This window comes from Dreissena polymorpha, chromosome 4, assembly GCF_020536995.1.
Source record: "Dreissena polymorpha isolate Duluth1 chromosome 4, UMN_Dpol_1.0, whole genome shotgun sequence".
Taxonomy (NCBI): Eukaryota; Metazoa; Mollusca; class Bivalvia; order Myida; family Dreissenidae; genus Dreissena; species Dreissena polymorpha.
Genome location: NC_068358.1, coordinates 67,239,453 through 67,254,565, shown reverse-complemented (window position 1 = coordinate 67,254,565; position 15,113 = coordinate 67,239,453). Strand labels below are relative to the sequence as shown.

General features: G+C 36.3%; 2 protein-coding genes across 2 annotated transcripts in view; one reads left to right on the top strand and one right to left on the bottom strand.

Annotated features, from left to right (window-relative positions):
• LOC127879102 (rho GTPase-activating protein 26-like) overlaps positions 1–15,113 on the top strand; it is a 177,132-nt gene that overhangs the window by 98,722 nt on the left and 63,297 nt on the right.
• LOC127879120 (uncharacterized) overlaps positions 1–15,113 on the bottom strand; it is a 60,605-nt gene that overhangs the window by 12,373 nt on the left and 33,119 nt on the right. The window contains exons 5-6 of the mRNA XM_052425797.1: positions 11,125–11,230; positions 6,916–7,049 (exon numbers count right to left, since the gene is read on the bottom strand). Of these exons, the coding sequence (XP_052281757.1) occupies positions 6,916–7,049; positions 11,125–11,230 (240 nt within the window). The remainder of the gene's footprint in view (positions 1–6,915; positions 7,050–11,124; positions 11,231–15,113) is intronic.

Genomic DNA, 15,113 nt, shown 5'->3' with positions numbered 1-15,113 from the left:
TCCCCTATTGCGCCGCTTTGAAACCATAAATTGGACCTTTGACCTTAAAGGATGACCTTGACCTTTCACCACTCAAAACGTGCAGCTCCATGAGATACACATGCATGCCAAATATCAAGTTGCTATCTTCAATATTAAAAAAGTTATGACCAAACTTTAACGAAGGTTAAAGTTTTAGGAATGATATTTGACCTTTGGCCTTGAAGGATGACCTTGACCTTGACTTTTCACCACTCAAAATGTGCAGCTCCGTGAGATACACATGCATGCCAAATATGAAGTTGCTATCTTCAATAATGCAAAAGTTATCAAACTTTAACCAAGGTTAAAGTTTTGGGACACACAATGAATGAATAAATGACAGACAGACAGACAGGCCAAAAACAATATAACCCCGATCTTTCGATCCGGGGGCATAAAAACAATTGTTTGGCACACACTTCTCAATAACGACATATAATAAGAATAAAATAACAGATAAAATTAAGAGGATTTAGCTTTTGTTGGAGATGGATAAATATAACAAGAGCTGTCAGAGGACAGCGCGCTCGACTATTCGAGTGCTTGACAGTATAACGTAAGCCATCATGGGGAAATTGTTCATATTTAATAAGGTCAAGGTTATATAGTCATATACTACCTGGAAGAGGACCGTAATTGAAACATATTGATTGCTTATGTTTTAAAGAAGTTGTACTTTATAGATGATTCTGAGTTCAGGTTTATTTTCCAAAATCTCTTGATCATTTGTAAAGACATAAAACAAACTAATAAGATTTTATTTCAAGTTTGATAGCAATAGCTTGGGTGGGAGGGATGGACGATCCTTCAAAAATAAAGTAAATTAATATTTGTGGCCTTTTTTTACCATGTTTCAAAGAAAAAAAATCTTTTTGGGTGGGGGGTGGGGTTGGGGTGGAGAGGGAGGTATAATGTGGGGTGTGGTCATTTATTAGATGATCTTTCAAAAATAAAAATAAAGGAAAAACTTTAATTTTTTTTTTTTGGGGGGGGGGGGGGGTGGATTTAGGGGTGGGGGGTGGGGGATGGCTTGGGTAGAGTCCATTGTGGTATGTCAGGTAAGTGTTGTTAAGTATGAATCAAATCTTATCATAAATAAAGAAGTTATGGCAGTTTAATAAAAAATTATTAATTTGACCTTGACAGTCAAGGTCATTCAAAGGTCAAGGTCAAATTCAACTTGCCAGGTACAGAACCCTCATGATAGTAAGAAAGTATTTAAAGTTTGAAAGCAATAGCCTCGATACTTAAGAAGTAAAGTGGATCTAAACACAAAATTTAACAAAATATTAAAAATTTAACAAAAGTTACTAAGACAAAAAAGGGCCATAATTCCGTTAAAATGCCAACCACCAGAGTTATGCAACTTGCCCTGTACAGTCCCCTTACGATAGTTAGTAAGTGTTGCAAGTATGAAAGCAATAGCTTTGATACTTTAGGAATAAAGTGAACCTAAACACAAAAGTTAACCAAATTTTCAATTTTCTAAGTATAAAAAGGGAACATAAGTCTTACAAAATGCTTGATACAGTTGTCTGCTCTTGTTTATAGATTGTTGTCATGTTGGTTAAGAAATATTAAAAATATAAAAGCAATATGACAAGGTACATTGAAAATATTTGAGGTGGTACGCAAACTTTAACATAAATTTATCAATAATATGCATATTCTAAGTGGAAAAAGGGCCATAATTCTTACAAAATGCTTGTTACAGTTGTCTGCTCCTGTTAATAGATTGGGGTCATGTTGGTGAAGAAGTATGCATAATATGAAAGCAATATGTCAAGGGACATAGAAAATATTTAAGGTGGTACGCAAACTTTAACATAGATTTATCAATAATATGCATATTCTAAGTGAAAAAAGGGCCATAATTCTTACAAAATGCTTGATACAGTTGTCTGCTCTTGTTTATAGGTTGGGGTCATGTTGGTAAAGAAGTATGCAAAATATAAAAGCAATATGTCAAGAGACATAGGAAATATTTGAGGTGGTACGCAAACTTTAACATTCCAAAGCTTACAGGAACGATAACGGGAACGCCGATGCCGGGGTGAGTAGGATAGCTCCACTATATATATTTCATATATAATAGTCAAGCTAAAAACAACTAATTTGCCGTACCTTTATTCAAAAGAAAATATTGATTTAATAAATACCATTAATAAGAAATCTAAACGGCAGTTTGCCAATTTATTTGGGATTAGAAAGATGCATGTCTGGAAAAATCTTAAACTGTCCTTCCCTCAAAAACGATTCTAGCTTGGCTCTGTTCTGTTATTGATAACTCTTATATTGCATGCAAAACGATAAATGTTCATTGAATATTTACCATTTGTATTATCTGTCCATCGAAATTCATAAAAACTCAGCATTAAGACCACCTAACTATTATGACCACTTTTCAAAAGTCCCACAAGTGGTCTTAATAATGAGGTATCACTGTACTGGATTCAAATAGACTGATACTAAAACTTTTCACAGGAATATAAATAGCCATAGAACCAGAGATTCTATAAGATTGCCCACACCCTAATCCAGACTTCAGCATGAAACTGCAAGCATGGTAGCTGCGTGTGAATGTATTTCGAATATAAAAGAGGTCCTCCCAGGCTGGATTCTGCCATATGTGTGGACCCAGACTGTGTCCCAATTATGGAATGCCATAACTGACTTTATATGAGTACTGTCGCTGTTTGCAGTACATTCATCATTAGTTTCGGTGGGATAAGCTTTATGCTGTGTGCAATCTTATTTACGTTCTTTACATTCGTTATTATGTTCAGTACTTACAGCATTACGTGCAGTAGTTACATCATTATGTTCTGTCAAAACTTAATTACGTTCAGTACATTCATCAATATGTGCAGTAGTTACAGCATTACTTGCAGTAGTTACAGTTGTACGTTCTGTTGACAATGTTTTATTTTCTGTGCAAACTTCTTTCTTTTCTGTGCAAAGTTCTTGGCCTTTTGTACATTCATCAAGAGCGGTAGTTACAATATAACGCGCAGTAGCAGCTTCACTGTTTGCTTTGCAAATTTCATTATGTTCAGTGCGTTCGTCATCATGTGCAGTAGCTACAGTATTGTTCTCTCTAAATGTCTTTATGTTGGGTAAATTTAACATTTTGTGCAGTAATTACATCATTTCGTGCTGTGCAAACGTCTTTACGTTGAGTACGTTCGTCATTATGTGCAGTTGTTACAGCATTACGTGCGGTAGCTATAGCATTAAGTTATGTCAAAATGTCTACGTTCGGTACATTTATCATTATGGGCAGTAGTAACAGCATTACGTGTACTAGTAACAACATTATGGTGTGAACAAATGCCTTTACGTTCGGTACATTTATCATTATGTGCAGTTGTTACAGCATTACCTGCCGTAGTAACACCATTATGTTCTGTCCAAATAGTTTTAAGTTCGGTACATTTATCATTATACGCAGTAGTAACAGCATTGTGCGCAGTAGTAGCAACATTATGTTCTGTCCACATAGATTAAAGTTCGGTACATTTATCATTGTGTGCTATAGTTATATGATTATGTGTTGTGGTTTTAAAATTTTGTGCTGTGCAAATTCCATTGTATTCAGTACTTTTGCCACTACGCGTACTGGTTACATCGTTACGTTTGATAGAAACGACTTTATGCTTGGTTGATACACCTTTTCGTTCGGTGGATAGGTCTTTCTAGCAACATTTATGCGTGACACCGGATGACGCAATTTTCCCGCAAGTGTGAAACAGAATCTTGGACTATTTACCCTAAGACAGTTCACCCCCTGGACAATTCACCCCCTGAATTTGATTTCCTTGGACAATTCACCCCCAAAGACAATTCACCCCCAAGACAATTCACCCTGATATTTTTATATGAGATTTTAGTGTCATTTGCTTTTGTCATATTTGAAAATAAGTTGTGAGCAGATGTTTTGGGGTTATAATTGTGACTTTGCAGCACAATTTTGACGTGAAAATAATAAAATGTAGTATGTCAATGAAAGATGACATTGTGATTTTTGTCAAATGCAATTCAACCAATGTATTTTTCTATAAACTGTGCTACAACATATAAAATTGAAATAAATAAAGCATTTTTTATAATATTTGTGCATTTGTTTTAAATAATATTATTAGGTTACTATTTTATTAATAGTACTTTGTCAAATATTGAAGTTGATTAATTAATAGTTTGAATTCTTAGAATTTTACATTATCACAATTACTTATTTATTCATGTTAGATGGTATAATTAATTTAATAAAATACAATGGTTTAATTGAGAAGAAAACATTAATTAAAGAAAGGAAATTTAATCTGGTTGGGAGCGTGCCATTAATGGGTATCACAATCAAGCATTCACACCCCTGATGAGGCTTAATCAAAGTGTCAAAACAGATAAATCAAAGACTTCAGTTACCGGTACACACGTTGACAAATAATTATATTGGGCTGGGCAATTCTAAAGGTCTAACATTTCAAAATATAAATATAAGATAAAACAAACAACTTCACAAACATTAATTATGACTTTTATTGCAAATGTCTATAATGTCTACGTAATGCTTTAACTAAGTGCACATAATGATGCGTCATGAACGAAAAGAGAGTTACACAGCATGTAATGTTTTTATAACAGAACGCATTGATGTAACTATTGCACATAATGTCGAATGTACCGAATGGAAAGAAGTTTGCACAGCATGTTATGTTGTTACTACTGCACATAATTATGTAACTGCTGCACGTAATGACGAATGTACCGAACGTAAAGACGTTTGCACAGCGCCTAATGATAAACTACTACACATAATGTTGCATGTACCGAACGTAAAGAAGTTCGCACGGCATGGAATTATGTTAGTACTGTACAGCGCATAATGATAAAACTATTACACGAAATGATGAATGTACCGAACATAAATAAAATTTGCGCAGCACGAAATGATGTTACTACTGAATGTAATGATGAAACTACTGCACATAATGACTAATGTACCGAACGTGTAGACCTTTGCACAGCAAGTAATGATGAAACTACTGCACATAATGTTGAATGTACGTAACATAAAGAGGTTAGCACAAAACAAAATGATGTGACTTACTGCACGTGATGGTGTAACTACAGCACGTAATGATGAATGTACCGAACGTAAAAAAGCTAGCACAGAACTTAATACTGTAACTACTGCGCGTAATGCTGTAACTACAGCCCCTAATGACGAATGAATGGAACGTTAAGAAGATATCACAGCACGTAATGATATTGCTACAGTGCGTAATAATGTAACGACATCACATAATGTCGAATGTACAGAACGTCAAAAAGTTTGGACAGAACATAATGTCGTTACTACTTCGTGTTATGCTTTAACTACTGCATATAATGACATATGTACCAAACGTAAAGAAAACTGAACAAAGCATAATGTATATTCCACTGAAAATAATGGAAAATGGAACCTAAACCCACATACCTGGTTTGGTAAATGAAAAGAAAATAATAACAATCAGTTAGTGAGTGTTGCTATAAGCAGGCGATAAATGGATAAGTTATCATCAATTGAGGCAAAACAGGCATCAAATTGCAATTTTTGTAAAACACTTTCGACATTTATGAAAGTGGATTTTTTTCATGTGAAATTCCTGATCAATGTCCAGGGTAGAAGCTAAAACCCCAAGGAGCAAGGGAAAGGTACAGATCTTTTCAGGGGGTTTTCAGCTATGTAAAAAAAGGCTGTAAAATAAACCCAATTCCAAAGCCAATAGGCTTGATTCCAGACTAAAGTTTTTTGTTGTTGTTTTTATTTTTTTAAAGATGTGTCTTATGATTAATATATCTCAATTTTATTTCATAAACATCTAACAAAGTATATTACTATAATTTACATGATTTTTTCCAAAATGGCCAGGAAAAGGCCTGATGTGTCAATATTTGTTCATAAATAAATCCCAATTTGGTCCATTTTGTTGATAAAAAATTCCCAAATTTACCATTTTATCTATTTAAACAAGGCACAAAATTGTCACAAAACCAGGTTTTTATTGTGAAAAAAAAATCTGATAAAGGGAGAAAACTCAAACTGAACTTTTGAAATGAACAAACAAAATTAACCCCCTTTGTAAGGTTGTTTTAAAAAAAATCTATTTTTAGTCGTGGCGACCTTGACATTGGAGATATTGATGTCATTCTTTTGTGCGACACACCGTCCCATGATGGTGAACAAATGTGCCAAATGATTTTAAAATCTCACAATAAATGACATAGTTATGGCCAGGACAAGCTCATTTATGGCCATTTTTTACCTTTGAACTCAAAGTGTGACCTTGACCTTGGAGGTATCGACGTAATTATTTCGCGCGACACACCGTCCAATGATGGTGAACAAATGTGCCAAATGATTTTAAAATCTGACAATGAACGACATAGTTATGGCCCGGACAAGCTTGTTCCGCCCGCCCGCCAGCCCGCCAGCCAGCCCGCCAGCCCGCCAGCCCGCCCGCCCGCATTCGCCAATCTAATAACCAGTTTTTTCCTTCGGAAAACCTGGTTAAAAATCCCAATTAGGCCAGACTCGTTTTCCCAAAATGGCTAGAAAAAAAAAGTTTTTGGTATATATTTCGTTTCCAACAATACTCACTCCTTGGGTGGCTTCTTCTTGGGATCACATCCATTATAGATGACAAGATTCTCTATGTTGAAGGCCTTGCAAACAGTTTGGATCCTGATGAGTCGCCACAGAACGTGGCGTCTCATCAGGATCCAAACTGTTTGCTATTCCCATAGTATTCTTTGAAAAAAATTGAAGAAAATGCTAATTTTAGAAATTCAGCAGACAACATTTTAGCAGACGACTATTTTCCCAGCATGCTAAGGGTTAACACTCACTGACTGCTGTAGTTTTTGTCTGAGTTTGGAGGCTGGACACAAACAAAGACGGGCTGAGGAAGGGTAGTCGCCCACCCATGTCTGCCATTGGTGCACCTGGGGCCATAACTTGGTCTTGTCTGGTAGAAATCGCTCTAAACACAAATTAGTATAATAGCTATTAACAATACACCTATATGTAGAATTCGTCAAACCTAAGTGAGTTACTAAAGTCTGATAAAAACATTTTTTGTTATAATATGGGTTGTCTATGCAGCCTTAAAGCCTTGGTATGGATAATGGAAGATATATCCATTGCCATGTAAAAGAAAATCTTGAAGTTTGACATCAAACTTATTTATAGAATGCCCATTTGGGAATTAAAAATGTGCTATCTGTATAATTTATGGACTTTGTGTATGTAATGTTTGTTTTCAGGTAAATCTTGGGGTGTGGTTATGAGTTGCACTCTGGGAAAACAGGGCTAAATGCATGTGCATAAAGCGCCTTCCCAGCTAAACATGTGCAGTCCACACAAGCTTATCAGGGACAACACTTTCTGCCTAGACTGGATTTTTCTTTTATCACAAGACTTTCATGAAACAAACAAGACATGTGTTCATCAGAAACACAATGCCCCCTACTGCGCCGCTTTGAAATAAAATTTCTATTTATCATTTGGCAGGTATGGAAATCATCACCCTTTAAAGCTTATTACTTCCCTTGGATTTTTCCAATCCAACCGGGGTGGGGGTGGGGGGGTCTGTAGACAGTAAAACATGACCAAGTCAGACATCACTGACAACCAAGGCCTGTGGTAACCAGAGTTCATCATGTATCTATGGACATAAGTCCACAGGTATGTAATGAACCCTACCATTCACAAATTAGTACAGGAAAGAAATAATAATTATATCATTAAAAACAAGAGATGTGTTTGTCAGAAACACAATGCCCCCTACTGCGCCGCATTGAAATAAAATTTCTATTCATCATTTGGCAGGTATAGAAATCATCTCCCTTTAAAGGTTATTACTTCCCTTGAATTTTGTCCAATCCAACCGGGGGGGGGGGGGGGGGGGGGTGTCTCACAGTCAATTATGACCATGTCAGACATCACTGACAACCAAGGCCTGTGGTTTAAAAGAGATCACAGCCAGAGTTTATCTTGTATATGGACATAAGTCCACAGGTATGTAATGAACATCAAAGAAATTATAATTATATCATTTAAAAAAAAACTTTGAACAAGATGTGTTTGTGAAACACAATGTCCTCCTATATGACCTTGGAAGGATGACCTTGACCTTGTGAAGGATGACCTTGACCTTGACCTTTCACCACTCAAAATGTGCAGCTCCATGAGATACACATGCATGCCAAATATCAAGTTGCTATCTTCAATATTGCAAAAGTATTCATAAAATAAGCGATTAGGGCCACATATATTTGACCTCTGACCTTGAAGGATGACCTTGACCTTTCACCACTCAAAATGTGCAGCTCCATGAGATGCACATGCATGCCAAATATCAAGTTGCTATCTTCAATATTGCAAAATTATTTATAAAATAAGCGATTTGGGCCACATATATTTGACCTCTGACCTTGAAGGATGACCTTGACCTTGACCTTTCACCACTCAAAATGTGCAGCTCCATGAGATACACATGCATGCCAAATATCAAGTTGCTATCTTCAATATTGCAAAAGTATTCATAAAATGAGCGATTTTGGCCACATATATTTGACATCTGACCTTGAAGGATGACCTTGACATTGACCTTTCACCACTCAAAATGTGCAGCTTCATGAGATACACATGCATGCCAAATATGAAGTTGCTATCTTCAATATAGCAAAAGTTATTGCAAAATGTTAAAGTTGGCGCAAACAGACCAACAGACCAACAGACAGACAGGGCAAAAACAATATGTCCCCCACTACTATAGTGGGGGACATAAAAATCAATAATTTGGGTTATAAATAATCAAAATAATAAATCTGTACAGTAACTGTGAAAAGAACTTCAATTCTTGGTAAGGAAATATATAATATGAGATTTATAATTATATAAATTACTTCCCTTGAAAATAATTGTCTGTAACAAATCTCTATTTTTAGAAGCAAATAATTAAAAGCCACTACCGTGACTGTAGATTCACCACTCAAAATGTGCAGCTCCATGAGATACACATGCATGCCAAATATATAAAGTGGCTATGTTCAATATTGAATAATTTTCTCTCTTTTTAAAGCTTATTACTTCCCTTAAATCTGCATTTTTTACCGTAGACCGTAAATGATGACCTTGACCTTTTAACACAATGTGTTTGTCAGAAACACAATGCCGCCTACTGCGCCGCTTTGATTTATTTAACAAAAATATATACGTGGGCAGGTCAGATAACTATGTCCATTTAAAGCTTATTACTTCCCTTGACTTTGTTTTTTCGACCCTAGACCTTGAAGGATGATGTTCACCTTGAAATTTTACCACTCAAAATGTGCAGCTCCATGAGATACACATGCATGCCAAATATCAAGGTGCTATCTTCAATATTTTAAAAGTTATGGCCAACGTTAATTTTTTTTTCGGACGAACGGATAGACACACTGACTGACGGACAGTTCAACTGCTATATGCCACCCTACCGGGGGCATAAAAACCTTTGACAAATCAATCATTTGAGTTATAAATAATCAAAATAAAAAATCTGTACAGTAACTGTGAAAAGAACTTTAATTCTTGGTAAGGAAATATATAATCTGAGATTTATAAGTATATAAATTACTTCCCTTGAAAATAATTGTCTCTAACAAATCTCTTTTTTTAGGAGCAAATAATAAAAATCCACTACCGTGAGTGTAGATTCACCACTCAAAATGTGCAGCTCCATGAGATACACATGCAAGCCAAATATATAAAGTGGCTATGTTCAATATTGAATAATTTTCTCCCTTTTTAAAGCTTATTACTTCCCTTAAATCTTTATTTTTTACCGTAGACCGTAAAGGATGACCTTGAACTTTTACCACAATGTGTTTGTCAGAAACACAATACCGCCTACTGCGCTGCTTTGATTTATTTAACAAAAATATATACATGGGCAGGTCAGATAACTATGTCCGTTTAAAGCTTATTACTGCCCTTGACTTTGTTTTTTCGACCCTAGACCTTGAAGGATGATGTTCACCTTGAAATTTTACCACTCAAAATGTGCAGCTCCATGAGATACACATGCATGCCAAATATCAAGGTGCTATCTTCAATATTTAAAAAGTTATGGCCAACGTTAAAGTTTTTTCGGATGGACGGACAGACACACTGACTGACGGATAGTTCAACTGCTATATGCCACCCTACCGGGGGCATAAAAACCTTTGACAAATCAATCATTTGAGTTATAAATAATCAAAATAAAAAATCTGTACAGTAACTGTGAAAAGAACTTAAATTCTTGGTAAGGAAATATATAATCTGAGATTTATAATAATATAAATTACTTCCCTTGAAAATAATTGTCTCTAACAAATCTCTATTTTTAGGAGCAAATAATTAAAATCCACTACAGTGACTGTAGATTCACCACTCAAAATGTGCAGCTCCATGAGATACACATGCATGCCAAATATCAAGTTGCTATGTTTAATATTGAATAATTATCTGCCTTTAAAGCTTATTACTTCCCTTGGATATGTTTTTTTGACCTTAGACCTTGAAGGATGACCTTGACCTTGACCTTTTACCACGATGTGTTTGTCAGAAACACAATGCTGCCTACTGCGCCGCTTTGATTTATTTAACAAAAATATGTAATTTGGCAGGTAAGATAATTATGTCCATTTAAAGCTTATTACTTCCCTTGGATTTGTTTTTTCGACCCCGTGACCTAGTTTTTGACCCGGCATGACCCTTATTCGAAACTGACCTAGATATTTTCTAGATACAACTTCTGACCAAGTTTCGTAAAGAGCGGATGAAAACTATTTGAATTAAAGAGCGGCCACGAAAAGCGTGACAGACTGACAGACAGACAGACTTACAGACGGATAGTGCGAAAACTATATACCCCCTTTTCTTCGAAAGGGGGCATAAAAATCATATGAAAGTTGAAAGTGTTGACCCTTATTAGCTTGTGTGGGTTGCACATGCTAACCTGGGACGACACTTTTCAATGCTTTAAACCCTATTCTCCCAGAGCAGGCTCATATAGAGATTGTCCTCGCCTAATTGGTCCTTAACAATCTCGTGTAGTTCCCAGCTACCCTCCTTCAAATTCAGGGGCTGGCGTAGAATCCTCACAACTGTATCAGCTGTGGTGTCCTTGGTGATCTGCAACAGAACATAAACTAGGTCACCAAGTCAAAACCCTTGTAACCACTCTAGAAACCATATTTATTACTCAGTCTTCAGTTGATGAAACTTGGTCAGAATGTTTATCTTGACAATGTCTAGGCCAAATAATAATCTGAGTCAAATGTGTCATAAAAATTAGGTCAGCAGGTACAATCTCATATTACCACTAAAAAATCCTCAATCTTGATGAATCAATGTAATAATGTTCATCTGATCAATATCAAGGCCATGTTTGAATCTGAGTCAAGTGGGGTAAATAAGTCAGACACAAAATGAAATGTTTGACAATTGGTGCACTTGCATTCAGATGAGCATTTCAGGGCCATCACGGCCCTCTTGTTTACTAAAAATCTGTGTTAACTAATCTAACAAGAATATCAGTGAAACTGATGGATGCTCCCCGCTGATGCGCTTTGTCAATGTAACAAGGGCTGTTTGAAAAACATGCATGCCCCCCTATATGGGCTATAAGTTGTAGTAGCAGCCATTGTGTGAATACGTTTTTTTGTCACCGTGAACGGTGGTGGTGGTGGTGGTGGTGGTGGTGGTGGTGGTGGTGGTGGTGGTGGGGTGGGTGGGTGGGTGGGTGTTGTGGAGTGGGGTGGGTGGGTGGGTGGGTGGGGGGTGGTGGTGTAGTAGTATTAGTAGTAGTAGTAGTAGTATAAGTAGTAGTAGTAGTAGTAGTAGTAGTAGTAGTAGTAGTAGTAGTAGTAGTAGTAGTAGTAGTAGTAGTAGTAGTAGTAGTAGTAGTAGTAGGAGTAGTAGAAGTAGTAGAGTAGTAGTAGTATTAGTAGTAGTAGTAGTAGTAGTAGTAGTAGTAGTAGTAGTAGTAGTAGTAGTAGAAGTAGTAGTAGTAGTAGTAGTAGTAGCAGCAGCAGAAGCAGCAGCTGCAGCAGCAGCAGCAGCAACAGTAGTAGTAGTAGTAGTAGTAGTATGCATTACAAAAATGCAGTTAGCCTTACATTTGGTAAAATTTAAATATATTACAAGGGAGGCAAATGCTGTAACAATAAATTTAAACTCATGGCATTTGTTTCCCCTGTATATAAGAGTGTATTACCTCCCCTGTCCTGCTTATATTTATATTAATCAACAAAATTAAACATTAACACAATATTGAATATACAAAATATACAAAAAATCTCATATTCTGATAATATTTTTACTTATCCACTGTATTTTACTAAAAGGATGATGTTTCATTGGACTGATAATTATAGATTTAGGATTACAGACCAGTTGCTTCAGTAATATTGTTCAGAGTGTGCCCTGTTGGCCGCGTATGCATTCTTGAGTTATCATTCAAAAACCATTTTACTATTTCAAGTCACCGTGACCTTGACCTTTGACCTAGTGACCTCAAAATCAATAGGGGTCATCTGCGAGTCATGATCAATGTAACTATGAAGTTTCATGATCCTAGGCCCAAGCGTTCTTGATTTATCGTATGACAACCACCTGGTGGACGGACCTACCGACCGACCGACCGACATGAGCAAAGCAATATACCCCCTCTTCTTCGAAGGGGGGCATAATAAACACCTAAAAATATCTATTATTAGCCTCGGTGACCTTGACCCAGTGACCTCAAACCTCATCAAAAGGTAGAGGTCCATGCAAGGCACCTACATGCTAAATATGAAAGCGATTGGTAAAGTGATGAAGGCGCTATGAGAAACGGTAGCAAAAGTGTGACAGAAGGAAGTCTATTATTAGCCTCAGTGACCTTGACCTTGACCCCAGTGACCTCAAACCTCATCAAAAGGTAGAGGTCCATGCAAGGTACCTACATGCCAAATATGAAAGCGATTGGTTAAGTATTGAAGGCAATATGAGAAACGGTAGCAAAAGTGTGACAGAAGGAAGTCTATTATTAGCCTCCGTGACCTTGACCTTGACCCCAGTGACCTCAAACCTCATCAAAAGGTAGAGGTCCATGCAAGGTACCTACATGCCAAATATGAAAGCGATTGGTTAAGTATTGAAGGCGCTATGAGAAACGGTAGCAAAAGTGTGACGGAAGGAAGGCTATTATTAGCATCGGTGACCTTGACCTTGACCCCAGTGACCTCAAACCTCATCAAAAGGTAGAGGTCTATGCAAGGTACCTACATGCCAAATATGAAAGCGATTGGTTAAGTATTGAAGGCGCTATGGGAAACGGTAGCAAAAGTGTGACGGAAGTAAGGAAGTAAGTAAGTAAGGAAGGACAAACTTCAACTATATGCTCAGCCGAAATTTATTTCGGGGAGCATAATAAATGTTGGGTTTGTGAGCTTCAAGTTAACATTTGTTTATTTCTGCATTTAAAAATAACAATCCCAAATAAAAGTTTGTTACAATTATTCAATTAATATCCATGCAGATCAAGAAATTGAAAAATGTTTTGCACATTGAATTCAATTAGTTACCAGGGGAAAATTAAGTGCTGAAAATAATCTACAAAGCTTGCTTACTGTCTGTCATATTAATGTGTCAATATAAACTGGTATAAAACACACAAAGTGATTAATGTGTCAATATTGCACATGGAAACCATCAAAAACAATGTGGGTGACCACAAAGACAAAGTAAACAATAACCGGTGTTATCTCTTTAGCTTTTTAAAAGGTGTTTTAAAGGCATAAGTACAAAACATAAAATGTCAGTCAGCACACTAAACTCTAAAACATGCCACCTGATATTAAGAGTAAATTGGAATCTTTGATATTGATGTGAACAAGAGCTATGTTTGTAAAACAAAATCCCCCCTACTGCGCTGTGAAGTCCCACAGCAGCTATTTGAGAGAAAACAATGCCCATAACTTAGCCAAAATTCAACAGACAGGAACAAAACTCGCACTTCATCTGTAGGTCATGTAGGTAGACTCACATACCAAAAATCTTAAAGCCATTTGTAAAAAAACTCTGGAAAACAATTATTATAGAGAAAACTTCTAAGTCCAAGGCCCATAACTCCGCCAAAAAAATAAAATAAATAAAAACTGGAACCAATTTCAAACTTCATCTGTAGGTCATGTATGTAGACTCACATACCAAAAATAAAAAATAGATAATTTTTGTTTTAACTTTAAAAAACATATTTTATTGCTGTAGTTTTTTTAAGTTTTTTTTTTCTAATACAAACAGATTTTACCTACAGGAGTAGCTTTAAATTATCAGCAACCTGAGACACATGCATATTGATTTGTTTCCAGTGGTTGGGGCTTCAATGCTAAGAGGTGACTACCAAACAGATATAAGAGGAATGCAATATCAAGGAACTTCAGTCTAACATGACATTTGAATATCAAGGAGAACAATTTTATTTGGAATTCTGAAACAAAAATACAACTAATGAAGATAATGGTACTGGATTCAAAACAATGAAGTTTGCTTTGCTATAATGCATCTACTTATTATTATTCAAGAGAATGAAACTCTTGGTAAATGCTCAAAAGCAATCCAGAGATGCCTCAGACAGATTTCCCCACAACCAAGGATAGAGGAGCTATTGATCATAGATCAGAGAGCAGATAAAACCAAAATCCTTTGTGACAAAGTGGTGTTTCTCATTACAAAACAATCTGCTTCACAGCTGCAGCAGTCTGTCTCAGAATGGGTGAGTGTTTTACCAAAGATTTGCAGCATAGAGCTCAATTATTGTATACTGGAATGGGACAATGGAGGAAGCAGTTGAACCAAAGGCAGAATCTTCTGATCATGAACAGGCCAATTCTGTAAACATTAAGGCACCCCAGGACAATAGTAACTTCACTGAGGTAGACATAGAGAAGCAAGAAGAAAGCCTTTATGATGATAGTAACAAAGATGAAGGAGCCATTAAAGCCAAGAACACAGACATAGAAGAGGAACATGA